At 41.9% G+C, this 22877-nt stretch overlaps 1 protein-coding gene across 1 annotated transcript in view; it reads left to right on the forward strand.

Moving 5' to 3' along the window:
• SLC1A3 (solute carrier family 1 member 3) overlaps nt 1-12369 on the forward strand; it is a 98614-nt gene extending 86245 nt beyond the window's left edge. Inside the window, exons 6-10 of the mRNA XM_019650767.1 lie at nt 1694-2048; nt 4476-4709; nt 5274-5468; nt 8140-8274; nt 10043-12369. Coding sequence (XP_019506312.1) covers nt 1694-2048; nt 4476-4709; nt 5274-5468; nt 8140-8274; nt 10043-10247 — 1124 coding nt within the window. The 3' untranslated portion in view covers nt 10248-12369. The remainder of the gene's footprint in view (nt 1-1693; nt 2049-4475; nt 4710-5273; nt 5469-8139; nt 8275-10042) is intronic.
• The last annotated feature ends 10508 nt before the right edge of the window (nt 12370-22877 follow it).

Genomic DNA, 22877 nt, shown 5'->3' on the forward strand with positions numbered 1-22877 from the left:
AAACACATATAAAAAACAAAGTCACCCTTTGTTTTTTTACACCCTTTTTAAAATTTTTATTGACTATTTTTAATAGATATTGCATGTACACACTGCAAAATTCTAACAGAGCCCTTTCTTTAAATTTTTTTAAAAGCCTAAGAGGTCAAAATCTAACTTTCTCTATTCAAAAACAACCATAACCATAAATAAAACCCTTTTCAATCTGACCAGCCAACCCCAGCACCATGGAGTTTGTTATTCCAGTTAGTCAGCTGGCACTGGGTGACATCAAAAATGCTGATTTCTAGCAGCACTGGGAAAAGTACTGACTCATGCAGATTTATTGTATTTAGTTTTGGACTGCATTTACAGGATTTTGGAGGGGAAGTAAATGTATCTTCCCAGACTTAGTTGTCTTGGACCAGAATGCAAACGAGGTTGCAGTGTCTGTGTAGGCTACAAACTGTGTCTAAGGAGAAAGAGTTGGAGACACAGGAAAGGCTAATCAGGATGGAAAATCTACCCTAGACAATCCATTAAATGCATAAGCACCCCAATGAAAGAGAGATTTGAGAGCTGGCTGGATTGGGAGACAAAGAGGGGCCAGGTTTTTTGTTACTTGAAATTACCAGCAGTACCACGGATTTTTCAGGGATAGGTCCAGAGTATTGACAGCTAGACATGTCCTTATTTGGGAATAGTAGTTTGTGACAAGGAAGTCTCCCATTTATTCTTGATTAAGAAATGGCCCAGCACTTCATGTACAGCTGTGTATTCTTACCCTTCACGCTAGATCCTGTCAACATCCATATATTATTACTCCCTCTGATGCTTCCCTACCATCAACATGAGGGCCAGGGATTCTACTCTCATTGAAATCATAGAGAAATGGGTTTATTTGTTTCATTTGGCCTCAGTAATATACTCGGCACCTCCTGTCTGGGACATCTATGTAGAATCTATGGGGAAAAGACCATCTCTTGAATAAGGAAGGATATGCCACTAGGGACTTGAAAAGTGGGTCATCATAATTAACTATGAAACAAGCACCTTAAGAATTGATACTATCAGGAATGTCTTGAAGACTGTTGTTTTGGGATTTAGAATTTTTAATATCTCCAAGTAAATCTAGTCCCTGAAGGGCTTCATTGTTGAGCACCGTTAGTATAGTACTTTAACATTGGTACAGTACTTTAAAACTTACAAGACATTCACATACATTCTGTCTCATTTGACCATCACAACAACCCCATGACGCAGAACCAGCACAGTTATCCCTGCTGCACAGCTGTGGAATATGAGCAAGAGGATGTTAGGTGATTTTTCTATAATCCCATAGAGAGGAAAGGGACTATTGTGAATATTGGGTTTAAAGTTTTTTACAAGCCCATTATAGTCATTTTATTAGGGTTTCAGAAGAAAGCAAATACATGTGTATGTTTAGTCCAATATCTTCAATCAGATATAGCTTTCCTATTATGATTGGTTGTATATTTGAGTGTGTGTGTGTGTGTGTGTGTGTGTGTGTGTGTGTGTGTGTGTGTGTGAGTGCGCACGTGCTGGGGAAGTAGTAGAGGTTTGTCACTGATTAGATAAATGATAGATGATAGTTACATAGATGATAGATGATAGATAGATGATAGATACTTTCTGTAATACTATGCTTTGAATGCAAAGCAATGTATATCATTATAAAAAATTTGGATAACAGAAAAGTATAAAGAAGGGGAAAAAAATCACCTTTTAATCCCTGTTGTGCCTTTTCTTTTTAAGTTTAAAACCAACTATGAGAAGAGAAGCTTTCAAGTACCCATCCAGTCCAACGAAACACTGGTGGGTGCTGTGATCAACAATGTGTCCGAGGCCATGGAGACGCTTTCCAAGATCACAGAGGAGATGGTCCCAGTCCCGGGGTCTGTGAATGGGATCAACGCCCTGGGGCTAGTCGTCTTCTCTATGTGCTTTGGTTTCGTGATTGGAAACATGAAGGAGCAGGGACAAGCCCTGAGAGAGTTCTTTGATTCTCTTAATGAAGCCATCATGAGATTGGTAGCAGTGATAATGTGGTATGTATTTTCATTTGCTGTATACGCTATATACAAGATGCTTATTATTGCCATCAACATGTGTTCTGTACTGAGGAAGAAGCCACCAGAAGCCACCAAGCAGGTTGACCAATTGCAATGATCTCATTCTGGTAAGAAAATCAGCGACTTTCTGGGCTTGTAGTGGTCTTGAACCTATCTGCAAGCCTCTCTTAATAAGTTTGCGGCTTTGTTTTTGAAAGGTGTCAACTCCTTTGCCCTGGTGCTGATGGGATCCCATTCCTCATTCCTTCTTTTTATGTATTTTTTGTTATTCAATGCATATTTCTTGAGCATCTACTGTATACCAAGCATATAATGCCAAGCACTATAGCTATAGCAATGAAGAAAACATACAAGAATGTCCTGGATCTTACACTCTTTTAAGGAAGACAGGAAATAAGCAACTAAATCAACCATGTACTTTAGTCACAAGTGCTGTGAAAAACAATAAAACAGCAGGTTTTGTGATGTGATGTGATATGGTATGATAAAAAGCAACTGAGAAGGAGGCATAAAATTTGCCTTGGTTGGTACAGAAAGGCCTCTGAGAAGGGAACAATTTTTGCTAAGATCTAAATGACCTGGAAAAGCCAACTATACAAAATACCAGGAGAAGAGCATTCCCAGTAGCAGGAAAAGCAAACGTAGAGGCCCCTAGACCCTCAGCAAAACTGAGATCTTATCTCCTCTGTTTCAACCCTAAGAAAAAAATGGAAATGGTGGTTCAGCTGCATGGCTGAAGGACTCATGGGAAGTATTATAGAATGCCAAGCCACGATCTATAACAATATTTCCTTCAAATAAAGTTAAGAGCAGGAGACAAAGGAAAAGACTAATCCACATAGGAACATTGGCCTTGGAAAATAAATTCTCCCCAGCAGGGAGAGAACCTTTTGCTTGGTTTAGCCTCAAGTAGGGGTTGTTTACCCTTTATCTTTTATTTTTAATCCAGTCTCCTTCTTGGCACCCAAGGCATGAAGGTGTCCATTTCTGAGGAAAATACTCACCAACATGATTAAAAATATTCTTTGTCTCTATTGCTACCGAAGCCCGGAGAAATTCATTCTTCAGGCGTTTGTACAAGATGGATATGAGCTTGGGCACAAAGACGGATCAAAATGTGGTCTCCACAGGAGCCCCCAAATGAAATCCTGGGGGCTCTCCTTTGAAATCCTGGCAGGGCTGAAAGTGGACATTTATCTTCATATTATTAAAATGCCTCCACCTTTCACCTCTTTTATGAAAGAAACCCATTCAGGGCTGCTGAATGAACCTCACATGTAGCTTTTCTAGCTGTACATTTTGCCTGCACGTTCAACATTGAGTTATTACATTTCTGAAAACAGGTACTCATAATTTCCGGGCCTGTGTTATTAAAGGACTTTTAAAAGAAGCATTGTATTTTTCTATTTGAAACAAGTCCTCCACAGCTCCCAGCAGACCTTTCTCCTTAAGGATGATTGGCCTCTCTGATTTTGGTAGTATGAGTTTGGTTGTAGTTGACAGCATGCATCAGACAGAGGGAGTTGAATACCAGGCAGCGGGGTCCTTGAAGCAACCGAGGTTGTTTCAACATGTACAAGTCATGTTGTGTCTCTGTTGTTCATTTCTTGCCAGGTCTACAGGAGAAAGATCACAAATGGTGGTAGCAGCCTGTGGGCAATAATTAGTTCATTAGAACACCTATGACCTGAGTGTGGTAGTATATATATGATGTTATTTATTTTAATAGCTCTGAATTTATTTTATGGTGCCTTCTATTTATGGCAAATGGTACTGATTTTCCATTTGCACTGTAACAAAATTCCCTTTTAGAGTAAATGTATTTAAGTCAAAGAGTTGAAGACTAGTATTAATAGTGTATGTAAGTGATGTGTAAGATAGGAAAAAATAATGAAAGCGGTCCTTGAATGAAAGCTGTCTGCAAATCTAAAACACTGAAAAGGCATTGTGTCCATCTTGCTTTAACTTGGGAATCAGGCTCTGATGTGGGAGTCTGGATATTGGGTGGGTGGATCCTGGTAGCTCCGAGCACTTAGCAGGGGAGCAAGAGGCAGGGGGAGTGGATGGCACCTGAGGACCACAAAAGTGACCCAAATACAGTGAAAGCAGAGTTATCTAGAAAAAAAAAAGAGGTGGGGAACAAAACAGGTTTAGGAGAAAAAAAAATTGTGACTTAGAGAAATTCTGAGTGACAGAAAAGGCTAATTCTGCAATATTTATACTTGTTTCTATTTTTTAAAAGAACAGAAAGAAGTTCACGGCTTCTACAAATCCTAACAGTATCCTGAGCCAAAAAAAGTTTGGAAATTAGCTGTTTTCACTTTTTCTTACCACTTGGTAATTTCTGGAAAATAGCTTGTTAGAAACCAGACTTCCAATTGTGCATGTGTTGCTTCTACATAGGTACGCCCCTCTGGGCATCCTCTTCCTGATTGCAGGGAAAATTGTTGAGATGGAAGACATGGGAGTGATTGGGGGCCAGCTTGCCATGTACACTGTGACGGTCATTGTCGGCTTACTCATCCATGCGGTCATTGTCCTGCCCCTCCTTTACTTCCTGGTAACACGGAAAAATCCTTGGGTTTTCATCGGAGGGTTGCTCCAAGCACTCATCACAGCTCTAGGAACCTCCTCCAGGTATGTACATATGTGTGGCTTACTCCTCTCAGAAAACGTATCTCAAACTTTACTTTGAACCAGAAACCTCCATGTTCAGGGTAGAGGGAGATATTTGGGGGGTGGGGAAGGCGTGATTTCAACTTCCAGGCATATTAATTGGCTTTTTCACATCTGGTGCTAATCAGACTGATTTGGGAATCAAAGAATGGCTGGCTATATACCCTTTTGGGGGAACAATAATGGAAATCAACTATCCTTCCCTGCACACTGTCATCTCCCTCCTCCAGCTGACGTTTGCCTGAGGGAGAGATAGCAGGGTGACTCAGCACAGGTTGTTGTGATGGAGAAATAATGATAAGTGATGCCTCCCAGAGGAACCCAGAAGCAGGAGAGCTGCCAAATAACCCAGTCAGGGGACCCACAGTTCCTAACCCTGTTCCCCTATTTATATCAGTGCTGACTTAGTTCCCTTTAACTTAGGACATTGGGAGAGTAAGGAACTCTGTCCAAAATAACAAACACACTGGCATGGTCTGAACTATCAGGACTGTCAGCTGACATGCCCTGTTTTACTGTTCTCAGCTCTGCCACCCTACCCATCACCTTCAAGTGCCTGGAAGAGAACAATGGCGTGGACAAGCGTGTCACCAGATTTGTGCTTCCAGTAGGGGCCACCATTAATATGGATGGGACTGCCCTCTATGAGGCTTTGGCTGCCATTTTCATCGCTCAAGTTAACAACTTTGAGCTGAACTTTGGACAGATTATTACAATCAGGTACAATGAAAGTTCTACACAATGCTTTCTTAAGAATGACGTTAAACAATGTGACGGTGACCAGGGATTGAGTGAAGAAGGCGGTTGGGAAGGGGATCACACATGAATAGGAGGTTGGGATTTGCGGGAATAGTCTTATTTTTTTTATATTTAGATATTTTTAATTGATTTTTTTGTTAAATTATAGATGTGTACATTCATTATAGAAATGTATAATAAAGTAAGCCTTGCCTGCCTCCAATACTCACCATCTTCTGATAGGTGGCCACTGTTAATGTTTGGTATATAAAGACCTTTTCTCATACATAGATATACACAAACTTTTTTGGTTGTTGTAATTAATGGAATCACACCATTCGTACTGCTTGCCACTCGTTTGATTTATCAATATATCATCTATAAATATATCTAGCTTTTTCTTTTTAAAGAAATACATAGAAGTATGTAATAGATAGAAATAGAAAAATACATTTTTCTGCAAAATACATAATATGGATATTTATCTTTTTTAAAAGAATGTTAAATTATACTTCAATTTTAAATGGCAATTAAAATGTTAGCTTTTTTGACAGTATTAGAAAATAAAAATATACTTGAAACACTGGATTAACATTTTCTCTTGAGTTAATTTTTGGGCAGTATAAAATAGATGACAGACCACACTGACATATAAGTTGAGAATTTTATTTTTGTGGACTATTTTCTTAGCCATTATATATGAAATGCGTAGTGAAAACTAACTTTTCCTCTCATGTCTTCCCCTAATCTCTTAGTTTCCTTCAGAAGAAACCACTGTTGCTTGCTGGTTTCTTTAGTTTTCTTCTGGAAATAGTCCACACATATATGTGCATATGCAAATATAATCCCCTCTTTTTTTCTTACTGAAAGTGAGTGCACAACAGACAGTAAGTAGGCATGATGGAGACAGCCTCACAACCCGGATCAGATCCTGCTTGTCATTGTGTGTGTATGTTCATTATTATTAGCAATTTATTTTGCAGATCAAATAAGTCAGATTTTTTTGTTTTTTTCACAACTTTTTATTAACATTTTGCCGCTTTTGCTTCCTCTCTCTCTCTCTCTCTCTTTCTCTCTGCCTTTATGACATTTCACTTGTACACAGTTCAGCATGCATCTTCTAAGAATAGGAATTGTTTTCTACATAACCACAATAGTAAAAACCTTAAAAATACTTCCAGAATATCTAGTCAGTTGTCCCAAAAATGTCTTTTATATCTTTTTTTTTCCCTAGACCAAGATCAAATCCAGATTTATGGCTTACATTTGCTTTTTTTATGTCATCTTAATTTCTATCAGTTGCCACACATTTTTTTGCATGTATATGTATATGTTTATTTAGAAATAAGTTATGTTAGACTCTGTATATATGTGTTATTGGAAAGTGATCATAGTTGTAGGATACATTGGGGTGAAAAGATGATACTGATCATGGCCAGAGGTGACTGGCCTGGGAGTTCTGGGAGCCCCAAGCCCAGCCTAGCTACACTGGGGCTGGGAGAACCTATATTTGGACATACCTTGGCATACTGTTTGAAAAGCCCTGAGTTATGAAAAAGGTTTGGCTGCATATGACAGACTTGAAAATAATAACAAAACAGTGACTTCAACCAGATAGAACTATATTTCTCCCATGTGGAACAACAGCTCTACTCCACAAAGCCCTCAAGGCTAGTTGGTGTTCTGTGGTGTAAGGGGTTCCAGCATCCCTGGGGTGTTACCCTCATCCAGCAAGTCCAGGATGGCTGGCTCATCACAATCTCCAAATTTTAGCCAGTGGGAAGAGGAGGAGTTACACAGCCAGCAAGTTGTTTGATCCCTTTTCATCCATTTCTCATCGGCCAGAACTTTGTCTAAAGGAGTTCTAAGAGGGGCTGGGCAATGTAGCCTTCACCCTGGGCAGCCACACAACAGCTAAACATTCTAATACTATGGAAGGGGAACAACATGGAGGAAGCAGGAACAGTCTCTTTCACAGATGTATTACTTTATTAATACCACTTTATATCTAGGTAAAACTGTACTATTTATAAAACATTTTCACCTTCTCACTTCAGCCTATCAAATAGGTATTTAACAAACCAAGTCCTAGGCCCTGTATGTGCCTCGCCAGCCAGGTCTACACTGCCTCCATAAAAACATTCGTAGTGCTACCAAACTTTGCTCATAATCATTTTGCTTTTTAATTGACAAATTTGATTTTTTTTTCCCTGACCTCACTAAGCATACAAGTTCAGTATCTTTACAATCTTCTACTTGGACAGAGGATTATTAGAAACAAACCGTTATTGAACTATACAGTATTTTAGACTTTAAAAAATACTTTCAGGTACATGAAAAGTATATAGCCACCAGTTTCTTCATTTAGAAATGGCTATAATAATAGAACCCACTTCCTAAGGGTTGTTGAGCATCAAATTAGATAAGCCACGCTTAGCATATCAGATGGTACATCATAAGCACTTGATAAATATAAGTTAATATGGTTATTATTTCAGTGGGTTTTTAAAATAATCTTATTTACATTTTTCTAAAGCACATCCTCTTCTGTTAACTTGGCAAGTCAGAATTTGCAATGTGTGGGTTTGCAGGGTATACTTTCTATTGGGGAAATTTGTACAAATGTTTTCTGTTTTGGGATTTCTTTTAACAGCATCACAGCCACAGCTGCCAGCATCGGGGCAGCTGGGATTCCTCAGGCAGGCCTGGTCACCATGGTCATCGTGCTGACATCTGTGGGCCTGCCCACTGACGACATCACACTCATCATCGCAGTGGACTGGTTCCTGTGAGTATGCATGGACTGTTTGGGCTCGCTGTCACAGGGCACCATGCAGCCTGGCATGCCTGACACAAGGGCAGAAATGAAGTGATTTTCATTGGTCCCTGCCCTTCTATGGAGACCAAGCCCCAGATGCCATGTGCCTTCACTCCCTTATCAGCCTGTAGGGCACATCTGGCCGCTGCACTTCACACTCCATAAAGCCCTGCAGGGATTGGGAAATCCACGGTCTGCGAAGCCAACATAAATCTGCAAGGCCATTTCTGAGTTGCACAACATCCCCGCAGAACAGCAGGCCTCACACACTGGTTCAGGCCCTGCATCCTTGTGCTTCCCATTCCAATGATGAAATGCAGCACAGATGTCCGAGTCCAGCAGGGAGAGGGGCAGCCATGCAGACAGTGGGAAGAGAGCTAGCTGCTGTCATTAAGTGGAACTGAGTTTTGGCTCTGGGAAAAGTTCCAAGGAAAGTACCCTCCACACCCTCAGACACTAACCTCTAGGGCCCTTCCCTCTGCTCTTTTCCTCTCGCCCTTCCAGCTACATTCTTTGCCTCTTTTCTCACCTAAGTTCCTTTCCACTTACAAAATAATTTCTCCCAGGATTCCCAAAGTAAATGCCTAGAAGGACACGTAGTTGCTGGAGTCAACGTATGTTGACTTCACTAGATCTAATGACCATGAAGAGCTCAACAGCGTGCTCAAGGCAGGGTAAGCACCTGGGAGGGTAATTGGTTGAGAGCATGAGTTCCACCATTACTTGGATCTGTGTTTGCACCCTGGCCCTGTGTGACCCTGGGCAAGTTACCAGGTCACCCGCTTTCTCCTCTGTGAAATGGGGGCGATAAAGTCATCTACCTCCTGGTGGTGCTGTGAGGATTAAGTCAATGATGCTTGGAAAACATTCAGCCCACTGTCTAGCCCACAGTCAGCACTCAACAATTATGAGGACTTTTATAGTATAAAGCTGTGGGTCTCAAAGTTTTTAGTCTCAGAACCCCTTTACACTTTAAAAGTATTGAGGACGCAAAGCTTTTATCTATGTGGGTCACATCTATCAATATTTATCATAGTAGAGAAACTTAGAAATTTTTTAAATGTTAAATTCATTTAAAGGTTACAATAATAAATTCATTACATGTAAACATAAATAACATTTTTATGAAAAAAAAGTATCATTTTCAAACCAAAATTTTAGGGAAAAGAATGGTACCATTTTACATTTTTGCAACTCTCCTTAATGTCTGGCTTAATACAAGACAGCTGGAGTCTCCTAATTGTTTCTGTATTTAATCCATTGCGGTATCTTTTGTGTTGTGTTGTAGTTTTTGTAAAACTCTGCTAGACATTCATGGGAAAAAATGAGAGTGAGAAGGGCAAATAACATTTTAGCATTATTATAAAAATGGTTTCAACCTCAGGGACTCCCAGAGGTCTCTGGACCACACTTTGAGAACTGCTGGTATAAAGGAAGATGAGTTGTAAGAAAGAGAATCAAAGAGAAGTTTTAAATAAAAGGAGGAAGGGAAGGGTCATTCCCCACTGTTGGTACTCTAACTAGTAACTGAAAATTGATCATCTATGTACGTCATTATAACTTTTAATAACGGCCGTTAGAAAAGTTATGTATCTATTATGTAATAAGGCAGTTGGGGGATATCCCAAACAGAATTTTAAGAGATGCTGCCAAATACTTAGCCAATAGTTCAAAATATGTGCAAAAGTCATGTGTTATTCGCAGGATCCTCATGTTTCCTTCTTCCTGCCCTTCCTAGGGACCGCCTCCGCACCACCACCAATGTGCTGGGAGACTCCCTTGGGGCCGGCATCATTGAGCACTTGTCACGACATGAACTGAAGAACCGAGATGTTGAAATGGGTAACTCTGTGATCGAAGAGAATGAAATGAAGAAACCCTATCAACTGATTGCCCAGGAAAGTGAAACTGAGAAACCCATCGACAGTGAAACCAAGATGTAGACTGAAAGAAATGCTTTCTTGAGCACCAGCTGTTTTGAAAACCATCACAAAATGTTTCCATCTCATTACAACTCATTCTCTCCAGTAAGCCCCTCACCTTCCTACTCTGATAGGATTGGGAGGTATCCATCTAAAAACAAGGGATTTTGCAGCGGCCACATGTTATAGTCTTTATCCCACATATGAAATTTTTAAGTAATTTCATGTTAGTCTTATCGAATAAGGTACTGAGATCAAAAATAGTCTTGATCAGATTTTACAAGTTTATGTGGCACACAATCCTATAAATGTGATTTTTAGAAGTTAAAGTCAAACAAATAGTAGGCTAAAAATATGCTTATAAATGAACTTTCAAAATTAAAAAAAATAATCCTTCAGAAAACAATTCAGTTTTCGTATCAAAACAAAACAACTTGATGAGCTACAATCGGCTATCAGTTGAACAATAGAAGGGTTTTTTTCCCCTTTCCCTTCTGATTTGTGTCCTTATTTTATTAGCAGCAGGACAATATGAAAACACACCTACCACAACTGTGAAGGTACATAAAAGGAAACTTCCAAGTGGCCATGGGCAGGTTACATCTTATCTGTAGGCCTCAGTGTTCTCATCTGTAAAATGAGTGAGTTCCCTAGATGCCTTTGTGTTCTCTTCTAGCTCAAATATCCTTTGGCATCATGAAAGAGCCTGCCCTCTATTTCCCTTCAGGTCATCCTGTAGCAAGTATCATCCCATAGAGCATGGGACTTTCAGAAGGGACATTTATTGGGAATGAACATTTCTACATAGGGGCAGAATGGCAGTGTGGCTTACCAGGGCCTGTGTCCAAAACGTCAGTATACATGTCACCAGGCCAGAGGCCATTCCGGGAGTGGAGTCATTCATGATCTCTGTGCTCAGTTCTTCCCACCAGAAGTATTCCCTTCTTTCCTACTCTTCCCAAACTGAAAGGACTGCTCTGGGAAAGATGTCTCCTACCACCCCTCAACTGACAATATACACTTTTAGAAATTAAAATGTAAGACTAGCAACTAGCAAGGGTACTCCTGGTCTTACTATGGAACACTAAAGAGCCGGCTAGGAAAGAATGGAGCATGGTTGACCTCATAAAGAGAGGATTTTAAGACACTAGGATTACAGGTGATCTTTAAGAAAGAATTTAAATTAAAAAAAATGAGTTTTTATTTTTAAACTGGAAACACTTTTTCGCTTCAGTTCCAAATCATTTCCCAAGGAAGTCTGCATATCAAAATATAAGGTTACTTCTTATATATTTTAAACAAGTCAAGTGAATTGGCTCTCTTTCTCATAGAGGTCTGTGAGCCGGGTGGGTGGTCTCTTATTTGAAAAGGGATTGTACTATAAGCAAGAGTTCTTAGAATGAGGGAAACAAGATATTCCTTTGTGTTGGAATTCTACTTACCAAATCATTCAAAACCTTCAGCTGGAGTGGGGTTTGGGTTTGTTTTGTTTGTGTCCCTGAGAGAAATGGTAGAAGATGAATCAGTATGAAGACATTGTCAATGTGGGTCCAAGGGGGAAAAAAAACAACAAAAAACGAGCAGGGGCATTAGTTTCAGGCAAAGCAGCTCCCAGATTTGGAGGAGATTAATTTTTTTACCCCCCGAAGGCATATCCAGTCCAAGATGCAGAATGGGAGCTGTCAGACAATACCAGCTGTGTTTGAGTTTCTGACCGAAAAATGGTGGAAAATGGTGAAAAATGGACTTAATTATGCTAACAGACTGAAAATCTAGACATACATCCTCTATATACAATTAGAGATATTTTTATAGCGATCCCAAGCATTATGTGTGTACAAAAGTTAACATTAGGCTGTGGTGGAGTAATCATTTAATGTCAAGGCTCTATTTCGGAAATACACTACAAAAGTTAATGTACACGGATGTCATCTTACAACACCGGTAGAGCGAAACTTAATCATGTCAAATTAATTCTGTTACACAGTGTGATCTTTTTTTTATACTAACCATTTCTTATGGAAAGCAGGTCCTCTAGGATGATCCTCTCGCCAGCCCATCACAGGCTCTGCACCCAGTGTGGACTGAGAAGCATTACTTTGTAGATGTATTTTCAATAAAGAAAAAAATTAGTTTTACATTATACCTTTGCACATTGTTATTCTTCTCCCTGAAAAAAGAAAAATACATTTTCCATTTATGGAAGTATTGCAGTGAGCACAGGACAATGCTGGGGAAGGAAACCATGAAGATTTTTTTTTTTAGATTTTACTAGGTTAAATCTCACAAAGACCAGCTAGGAGAGCCAGCCACAAGAAAATAAGTAAAAACAAGCTCTTCTTTGCCCAACTTCTAGAACTGGGCTGGAAACTTTGCTGTAATCACCTGTACTTACTTGTCCACATTAGAGTCAAATTCCTCAGATAAATTGACTCATTTCCATGTTGGCATTAGAAAAGTGTAAGCCACTGTCGGTTCTTCCAAAAAGTAATTTCCCATCTGACCTTCAAATTAAGTCGATTTATCTATGTGATTACTACTGCCATTTGTGAGAAGAGCTGAATAAGATCTGAAGGGATGTTTCAGAAACAGCCATTGTGCTGGTGAACTGTTCTAGTCATGAAGAACAACTTGTGGGTGGCTGCCTTTTGCCATCATGCTTTTTAATAAATAATTATTAAATTCTAATATCATGGAATGCCAGATTGAAGTGGCATCTGGAGACCCTTTCACCTGACCACCCTGCAGGTAGCAGCCACTCACAGGAGAGGCTCTTAGGTAGGGTCCGCAAGACCCTGGGTCATCCACGTGAAATGCCAATGAGTTCATGTAGCTCCTGAAATTATGGGAAAAGTTTTGTGCATTTGCCTTTCTCTGGGGTAGAAATCTTTCATTTCCATCTATTTCTTTAAAGGATCTTTGGCCTAAAATTTACAAGTCACTGTTTGATCAGTACATCCTAACCGGTGTCAAGGCGTCTGTGATATTTGAATGGCTGACTGGGGAAATGGAAGGAGACTACTGACAACCTGAGGGAACCAAACCAGCTCAGGCCACCCTGAGGGACCCACATCTGCACACCTGTGGGACACACTGGAAATAAGGCATCCCGGGAGATGCCACAAGAGCCGAATCCACTGCTAGGAAGTACTCGCCCCCTGCCGTCACCAGTTTCCTTCCCTCCTGCAGTCTGAACTGGATTTTGCCCCCTCCACAGTGCTTGAGAAGTTGGTCCCCAGCCTGTGGAAACGTTATCACGGTTATGGGACTTGGCAGCTCTGTCAGTGTGTAACTTCCATGATGGGGAGCGACACAAGCGTAAATCTCCACGTGTGGTAGCCATAAATCTGTTCACAAATGGAACCATGAAAAACGTTCAGGTTAACATTTTTTTTAATGTTTCTGATAAATAAATACATTCCTAACAAATTTTTTAAATCCTACACTTTGAGAAATTGGGAGTCTATGTGCTGCCCGGCCCATATTTATCCCTTCCGTACCACTGTCCCACCCCAAGCAGGATTCCTCTCCCGAGCAAAAAAAGTCTCACTTTCCCAGCAAAATCCTTTTTTGTAAAGCTTTTATTCATATATGCCACGTTGAAAACAGAGATTTTAGTGCTGTTAACTGCGTGGGTCTGAAGGGAGCTTGCTGGATGCGAGCGGATCGAGGTCTTGCGGGGGACCGGAGCACATGCCCTGTCTCCGGGCGGCCCGCTGGGCGCTTGACCCAAGCCGGCTGTCAGTCATCTGGCCTCCGCGGCCCCGCGCTGCCCCTTCTCCCACCCGGGTGGTCCCAGAACTCGGGCAACAATGACCAGCTCTGTGTGGCCTTTTCCGGGGGGGGGGGAGCAGAGCAGTTGGGAGGTGTCACCCCGAAGGCAGGCTCCGAATGAATAAGCCGACAGAAAAACAGCCAGGAAGGAAGAGCGAAGGAAACTGACGGTCAGTGTTGTAAGAGGGGAAGTGGGAGATGAGAAATCTCCGGGATAAATGAGGCCGGGTCCGATATCTACAATAACCACCAGGGGGAGCTCGGAGCTCTTCACTAGGAGGGGCTGCACTTCCTCTTAGAAAGAATTCCCTTTAAGAGCATATGGAACCCTAAGGTCTGCAGAGGGCGGATCAATATGTGAAAGCCGTCAAGGATGTTAAGATTCTTCACTGTCCCCATTTCCCTTTTCCCTCTGGTCACTCTGCTTCTCCCATAGCCTCTGTCAGGAGCCCCTTCATTTCTGGGTACTCTCTGTTTTGTCTTCCTTGTGCCCTGCCTCTCTCCCCTCCCACTAATTTTTTTGCCATCCTGTTCTGGATTATAACTCCCCATCTCATCACTTATGTTTCCCAGGCTCAGGCAGGCACTCAGAAAGCAGCACAGTAAAAATTTCAGCTGATTTTCCCTCATCATCCCCACAAAACTGCTGTCTCAACCTTTACTTTGGATGTCACATTTTACTGAATTTACCTATACCAGTAGGGTTATCAGATAAAATACAGTATACCTTAGTTATATTTGAACTTCACGGTAGTAACACATGTTTTAGTATAAGTATTAAATAAATAATGTTTTAATGTTAAGTATGTCCCAAAATAATATACGGGGCAACCTGTATTTTTATCTGTTTCTCTGGCAACCTTACATAGAACAAAATGAAGATTCAAGACAATTTATGTTTGCTTCAATGAAGTAGGTATTATAGGTGAAAGAGTTTGTGGGATCAGTAAAAATAATCTTCCTAATTTTTAATTTCTGTCTATAGGCAAAAACAGGTTTTACAAGGAGTCCAGAGCTGGGACATTTCCTACTATTTATTTGTTCTGGAGAAGCCATCACTCATTATGTGCTTATAAATCTTGTGGCTGCACTTAAAAAGCCTGATCAGTCACATTTAAGACTTCACACAACAGCTTAAATAAATTGAACACCATTTCAGTTATCCATGCTTGAAATATTTTTAAGACTCACATCTGTTTTCTTTTCTTTTTTCTTTTTTTCTCCTTTCCTTCTCTCACTCCTTCCTCCTGCACCCTTTCCTCCCCTCCCCCTACTACAAACATAAAATATTTTCTGTAATCCATTACAGGGCTGAAAAATTTGGCATTCACATGTTGGTTTCCAATGGGGCACACGTTTTTTTCATTTGGGGTGCTCCTTTTAGAAAAGTGCCCATATTTTCTTTTCATATGGCACTATTCAAAGACCATCATTTCCCAGTCCTTGTAAAGTTGGGAATGAGGCATTTTTCAAAATCTCTTTAGGGAACTCCAGCTTTCATGGATGGGCATCATTCCCACAAAAGCTCCTTCTTTAAGCCAAGGCTGAATGTTATGAAAAGCAGGGCCCAGTTGGTACTGCAGAAGGAGGACAAAATATGCCCCTTAAAATCATAAACTCCTTTCCAATAATCACATATGTGCAGACACGTTAAAGAGAGCAGTGAGTCTTGTAGAAGATGGTGTCAGATGACAACTTTGGGGTTTCTTTTCCAACTCTGTTCAGGGGATCATACAGTGTCCTGAAGGCAGCCAGCTAGGAGCTTGCAGGAGAAGACTATCCAAGAGTCAGGGCAGCCCCCAAAAGAACTGATGATGGGTCTGCCCTGGGGAGAACTTAGCACTCAAAGATTCTGTCAGCAACACAAGTCTGGAAACTGTCACCAAATTCCACTGTCTTGGCTCTATAGTGCTTCTGTGAGGTATTGTTTCACTTAAACTGATGATGAGCTATCAGCCAAAGGAGTAGAAAACTCGAGAAAAGTCTGCATGTGTGTTAGAAAAACTAACATAACTAAACTCAAAATAGCTCCCTGCTTGCTTAAACCTAAAGGCTTCCACCTTAGAGAAGTGGTTGATTCCAAACTTGTACACAATGCTGGGCTGAATCCACGCCCAAATTCTTGAGAAACTTCATCAGCATCCCTGGACCATCTCGGTTAACTCTAGAATGTTACCTGACATCGTGGTAATGGTAGTTTTAACACAGCTTCTTCACTGCGCAGGTAGAGTGGGAAGCAGACCTGGATGAGAAAATGTGGGTTCTAGTCTCTGACTTGCTTTTAACCAAAGGTGGTCCCTTGATGTAATCATTCGCGCTCCCCGGACCTCAGTGTCCTCATCCGTGCATGTGGGGTTGGATGAAACCTGCAATCTCCAAACCAATGTTCATATCAGATTCCCATATATTGGAGGTAGTGTTCAAGTGGGGTTCTGTTATCAACTAAGCATGGCAAATGATAGATTCAACTTCAACCCCCTTGTCATAAATGAGTATAATATCTTCTCACGAGGGTAATAATGAGAATTAAACAGATACAAAATTCTCAGCACTGTTTCTGTCCCTTAGGAAGATTCTTAAGGTGTTTAGAACAAAACGGGCTCAGTGAAGGAGGGAGAGGCGTAGAAGTGATGCTGGAGGCGGGGACAGTGGTTCCTGACTCCATCTGGGCCCACTGTGAGCAGGACGGAACTCCCCCAGGAGGCCACAGACCTACATCTTCTGAGAGGGAGGCTTTGCAGAGGCCTGTCACCCCTGGAAACTGGCATCATGAGAAACTGCCAGGCCTCTTCACAGAGTGGCTCAGGCCTCTGTGCCCGGGGTGGACCGGCAGCCTCTGCCAGGCTCCTCCAAGGCCTTTGTCAGGCCGGCTCTCCCAGCAGGCCCACACTGCGTGGAGGTTTTGTGCAGGGCACAATTCGACACTCTGAGGAGACCACCCAGCTTCCTCCAAGTCTCCCAGAGAACAAAACTGTGCCTCTGTGTGCCAACGACCTACCCCTCTGCCAGGCCCCCTCCTGCCATCCTTCTGCCTGCCAAGGGGAAATTGAGAGGCAGTCAGGCCCGCTCTGTGGGAACCCAAGGGTTGGTGTGCTAATGCGCTGCCCCAGCTGGAGGCCGAACACTCTGTACCTGGGATGCTGCTGCCACCCTGTGGCAAAAGTCTTCCTCTAGGCTCCTGAGGGCCACGGCAGGCCAGACTTCATGGAAGCACAGAACATTTACTAGAAGCTCATGACTATGGAGTCAAGCAAAGGCTATAGAGACAGAAGATAGTTCAGAAGTTTGAAGAAAAAAGGAAGCATTCAGTGTCTACAGCAATAATTCTCAAAGTGTGGTCTGCCTTAGAAATGCAAAGTCTCAGATCCCACGCTAGAACTACCTACCAATCAGAAACTCGGAGGACAGAGCCCAGCAATCTGTTTAACAATCCCTCCAGGTGGTTCTGATGCCCACTAACGGTTGAGAACCACTAGTTAGAGCAGTCTTGCAGACCAGGTGAGGACTGCAGCTTTTATTCTAGGTGTGATGGGATAACACTGGGATTCTGAGAGGCAGGGGATCCTTTATTTTATCTGAAACTTATCTGTTGGTCCTCCAGGTTGACAATCCCAATCTTTGCCCACCTAAATAGTCTCCTTGGGGTAACTTTCTATTTAAACGCTCAGCGTCTTTCAATGCAATCCCCTGGACTTTCTGCTCCCTCCGCTCTTCTCCACGTTCTTCTTCAAGCTCTGGAACTTGCTCCCACCGAAGCAGAGTCCCCGTCAGACCTGCTGGCTCTCAACCTGATATCCATATGGCACAGGCAATGAGAGTGTGGTCTCAGATATGCAAACCACACGTCTGTTGGTGCAGGGCAGCCTAGCCCAGTACGGGAGAGGTGTCAGTTCTCTGTCCCTTCTTCTCAGCTTATGTAACGCCTGCCCTCTTGGACAAAAAGCTTCTCATCTGGCTTCTTTTCTTTTTCCAGCCACCTCCACAGCTGGAAGGGATATATTTTGTCACCCACTTCTCTTCTTACATAAATTTCCCAGTGAAAACCCTGTGGTCTTGTTCACCAAGCCTGGGTCTTGATAAGCTAAGGAAGGAAATGAGGGAATTTAGAAAAGCTTCTCTCATCACAATGCCTGCTGTCAAGTCTATCGCCTTGAAGTAAGATCCTATTTTGAGAATCAGAACCTGAACACTATCAATTTCTTTCTCTGTAATTATCCTAATTTCTTGAGGCAGATGAGTGCCCATGGCTGGCAAAAGAGAAAATCATGTCAACTTTTTTCACCAAAAGATTCTGTAATTTTTATAATGATTATTATTATTATGGAAAATGAGACCTAGTAAGAGGGAAATTTCACTGGGGTCCTTTTTCATTCAATGGATTTTCCCAGTGTCTTTTCATAGACTGATTTTTTACTTCTGCTTAAGAAGTCCTTATTTCTACCTTTGAGATTTATTCATTTATGAAATTCAAACTATTGTACTTTGAGATTTTATGTCTGGCTTAGGTTACACACACACACACACACACACACACATACACACACACACACCCTCAATTTTTTGTTTGCCTCTCCCGTGATGTTGTGACTTGCCCCATGTCACGATGCCAGGTCACCCTCCCTGAACTTCTTGGCTGCATTTAGAGGCCCCTGAGAGAAAACACTAAGGACCCACATTGGAGAAAAAGCTGAGGAATTGTAGAGCTCAGACCCTGTAACAGAATCCACACCAGGGCTTCTGGCCCCTGAATCAAATCTGGCCATTTTCCTCAGGTAAGAGCCCTTTTGAAATGGAGAGAGCACTTGAAGTAAAAATAATGAAAATGGTTTTCAAATCCATCCCCCCCAAAAAATAATGGAAAGCTTTAACATAGGAAAGAGACCACCATTTACTAGTCGTTTCCTGCCCAAATAGGAACCAGAGACCCGGATGGCAATAACATCTCTCAGGGTCTCTTATTCGAAGAAATCAAGCAGTCAATTTAAGCAGAGTGGAAAAGATCCCTTACCCACCTGTGTCAAACCCCCAGACTCCAAATAGGTGCTCCCTCATTCCCGCCTTGTCCCAGCTATGAGCTTATGAGACAGCGAGTCACCCCAGAGTAAGCATGAGCTCTGCAGTGAGGAGCTCCTAGTCCAAATCAAACCCCTCCACTTACACACGGTGCCTCCTGGGACATTAAGTTCACTTCTCTAAACCTAACGTTTCCTCCTCTGGAGAAATATCATCGGGATCATGGAGTTTTCTGGGGATTTAATTAGGTAATACCTCATGCCCAGCACATACACACACTCAATAAGCATATTGATGTATTCCCAGGGATGAAATACAGCTGAAAATCAGTGCTTGAGGATAGACACACACAAGTATTTACTGCTGGGGCTCTTCTGATTGGTCGGCACCCACGCTTTAGCAATTGTATTTTTACTATCACCTCTGGCTCTTCTTAGTATTGATGTTATCATTACTTTAGTTTTCACACAATGGGTCCAGGGTGGCTTTATCTGGAGAGAGAGACATCTTGCCACAGGATGGCAGCAAATAATCTCCAAAGTCCTTCCCAGCTCTACAGTTTCATAAGTCCATGAAAATGATCTACAGCTGGAATCGAGCAGGCCAAAGAGGACTGAGTTGTAAAACCAGTCAGTTGTCAGAGCCAGGAGGAGTGTCCATCCCTCTCCTCCTCAGCCAGGCAGGAATCTGTGGGTGTCCTTTAGAGAGTCTGGGGCTGTTCCTGGGGCTCAGAGGATTTCCCCACCTCCTTGCCTTCCACCTCTTCAATCCTCAGCTCTCCTTTGATTGCATGTAATCCGCTCTCTCTCGCGCGCGCTCTCTCTCTCTCTTCTCTCTCTCTCTCTCTCTCTCTCTCTCCTTTACTCCCTCCCCTCAGACCAAGGACTCAGCCTAACGGTTTTCCATTTCTCTTCCTGCTAAGGCATGTCTCACACCACCCCTCCCCTGGCTCTATGCTCTGAAGCAATGCCCCACAGCCAGGCCCAGGATCTTGGAACACTCAATTCCAACCTGGACACAGCATTTCAGGCTCCTACTTGTCTGTAGGAAATCAGACTATTGAGTTCTTGATCTACACGTATTCATTGAGTGCCGCAAACATGCCAAACTCTGAGTTAGCTGCTGGGCAGGGCCATGAAAAAACAAGGTGCCATGATAGTTGTCGCTCTGTGCCCCAGCTCTGGCCTTAGAGGGGTGAGTTTGAATCCTGGCTCTGCTATTTTCTACCTGTGTGACCATGGAGAAGTTGTATACCCTCTCTGAGCCCCAGTCACCTCATCTGTAAGATGGGGATATAAAGACATCGACCTTGCTGTGGTAGCTGTGAGGGTAGGTGCTCGTGCATACACAGAGCAGGTAATCACAAAACAACAGGCATTTATCTTAAAACAGGTTCAAGGAATATACAATCTGATGGAGAGGAGAGATATAAGTACATCACAAGAGAACAATGCCAATGGTCGTGGATTCTTACATGTTTCAGAGAAGCTGAAGTTCTAGGAAACCAGTCTCTTCCTCAGGTAACATAACTATGATGATCTCGCACACTGAAAACCCCATATAAGCAGCTCCATTGTAAAACAAACGACTGTACCCTGGTCATTAGCATATACTACCTTGAACACTGAAACGTCAGTCTTCCCAGCTCCCCGTCAGCACCTCACAGGGCTTCTTGGCTTGAGTCCCCAGATGGGATATCTGACCCAGCAGTCCTAAGCTCATTCATAATTGTGTGTTAATTCGGCAATATTTGAGCACTTACTGTTTACCAGCCAGTCACAGATCCTAGCAAGGAAAATCATTAAATGGGTAAGTTATTCATGTGGTAAGTACTAGGAGAGGGACAGACAGGGGGATTCCAGGGAAGACATCGCTGTAAACTGGACAGATCATCTCTCTAAGAGGCATTATTCCAGCACTCTGCCTCTGAGTGAAATGATGCCTGAACTATACCAGCAGGTTCACTGTATTCTTAAGGGTTTCCAAGCACAGGTTTTAGTATTCATTCCCCTTCCGCATCAGAATGCTCTCATTTAAATTATAAAGTTCTCTAATCACATATAACGTAAAGCCCTTCAAGTACAGATGAGGAAGGCATATGTTGAAAACCTGGTATGAACCAGGCACCTCACAACAGTCCCATGAGGAGGCACTATTATATCCATTTTACATATGAGACAGTGGAGCTTCAGGGAATAAATAACTTACTCCAGGCACAGCTGCAATTTCAGGAGTTTTCCCCCTAAGAATACTCTCACCCTGGAAATTAACTTTGATCAAGCACTGCAAACCCAGGACTTCCTCTAAAACATACTGTGATGACCCATATTGTGGATCATGAGCTGGGTGGTTCCCCGCTAGCATTTTTTAATGGAAGAATAGAATTGAATAGATCAGAGTGCCTCACATTTTGTAAAATATTGTTTGAGGAAATTTTTATTTTAATTGTGTGTACAGGTTTGCATTGTGAGTCAATTACATTTTATGATTAAAAAGTTTAAAGCTACAGTTCCATGCCTTTGCTGATCAATAACCAATAACCAATCAGTAACTTTTTTCAACTCGTGAATCCAAGGGCTTAAGTGCCTTTTGGTTTCCACAACTAACCGCCCTCGAGGAACTTTCATCTTCCAAATATAAATTGTTTCTTAGGGAGTGATGATTTGGACTTTTATCTCCAAGAGCCAAGTGTTCAACCACCACATATTTTCCAAATTCAGTTCTGAGCTCCATTAACGTATGTTCCTCTGACCCAGCCCCCCAAAATCATTCCACATTCGGGTGAATTTGAAGATGGGCACCCCAACAGGGTTAAGCTTCCCTTAGACAGTCGTATCTGCAGGCGCTTGCCAAAAGAAGAAATCAATGCACCCTGGCCTTTGGCTCTGGAAACAGAAGAGGAGGAATTCCTTGTTAGCACTGACATCTGGTGGCCATCATGAGGTCAGCACCCCAGTCTCGAACTTCAAGGAAAGCATCCACCTGGGAACCAGGTACCAACCCTGACTGCAGATGAATTGATTCCTCAGGTCCCCACACCCCTCCTGCATCGCCTCCCTTCTCCTGGTAGCTGGACACAGCAAGGCAGAGAGAAAGGACAGGGACTTAGAGTCCAGCATAGCCAGGGTCCATCACGTATCAGGTGATCCTGGGTAAACTTAAACTCTGTAAGGCTCAGCTGCCAAATCGGGAGAAGAAAACAATGACCTACAGTGGGCATGGGGGGATCTTATTTTATCTGACCCTCAAAACAACTTCTTTAGTGTTAAGTTCCAAATACTTATCAACCATTCAAAAAATATTGTTTCTCAATTGCTGGTTGCCAGGTGGAAAGGAGGTTGGGGGGCTGGGTGAAAAGGTGAAGGGATTAAGAAGTACAAATTGGCAGTTATAAAATAGTCATAAGGATGTGAAGTACAGCATAGGTCAATAATATGGTGATAACTACATATAGTGTCAGGTGGGTACTAGACTTATCAGGGTTATCACATTAAGTTATAGAAATGTCTAAACACTATGTTGTACATCTGAAGTTATATAAATATCTAATTACTGTGTTGTACATCAGAACTTAGTACAATAATTGAAATTTTTTTAAATAAAAAAAAAATATATATATATATATATATATATATATATATATATATATATATATATATATATATATACACTTACCGGGGGTGCCAAAAAAATATATACAAGTGAACGCTTTGGTCAATGTTGCTCAAGCAGTAGTTTGCCGTAATCAGAAGTGTCTGGATACTGATGGTAACCACTTTGAGCACCTCCTGTAATTGCAGAAGTCAAACATTACTTATATTCATCTATTGTTATTGGTATATATCGAGTATTACAATTTTAATA

This window comes from Hipposideros armiger, unplaced genomic scaffold (genome assembly GCF_001890085.2).
Source record: "Hipposideros armiger isolate ML-2016 unplaced genomic scaffold, ASM189008v1 scaffold_146, whole genome shotgun sequence".
NCBI lineage: Eukaryota > Metazoa > Chordata > Mammalia > Chiroptera > Hipposideridae > Hipposideros > Hipposideros armiger.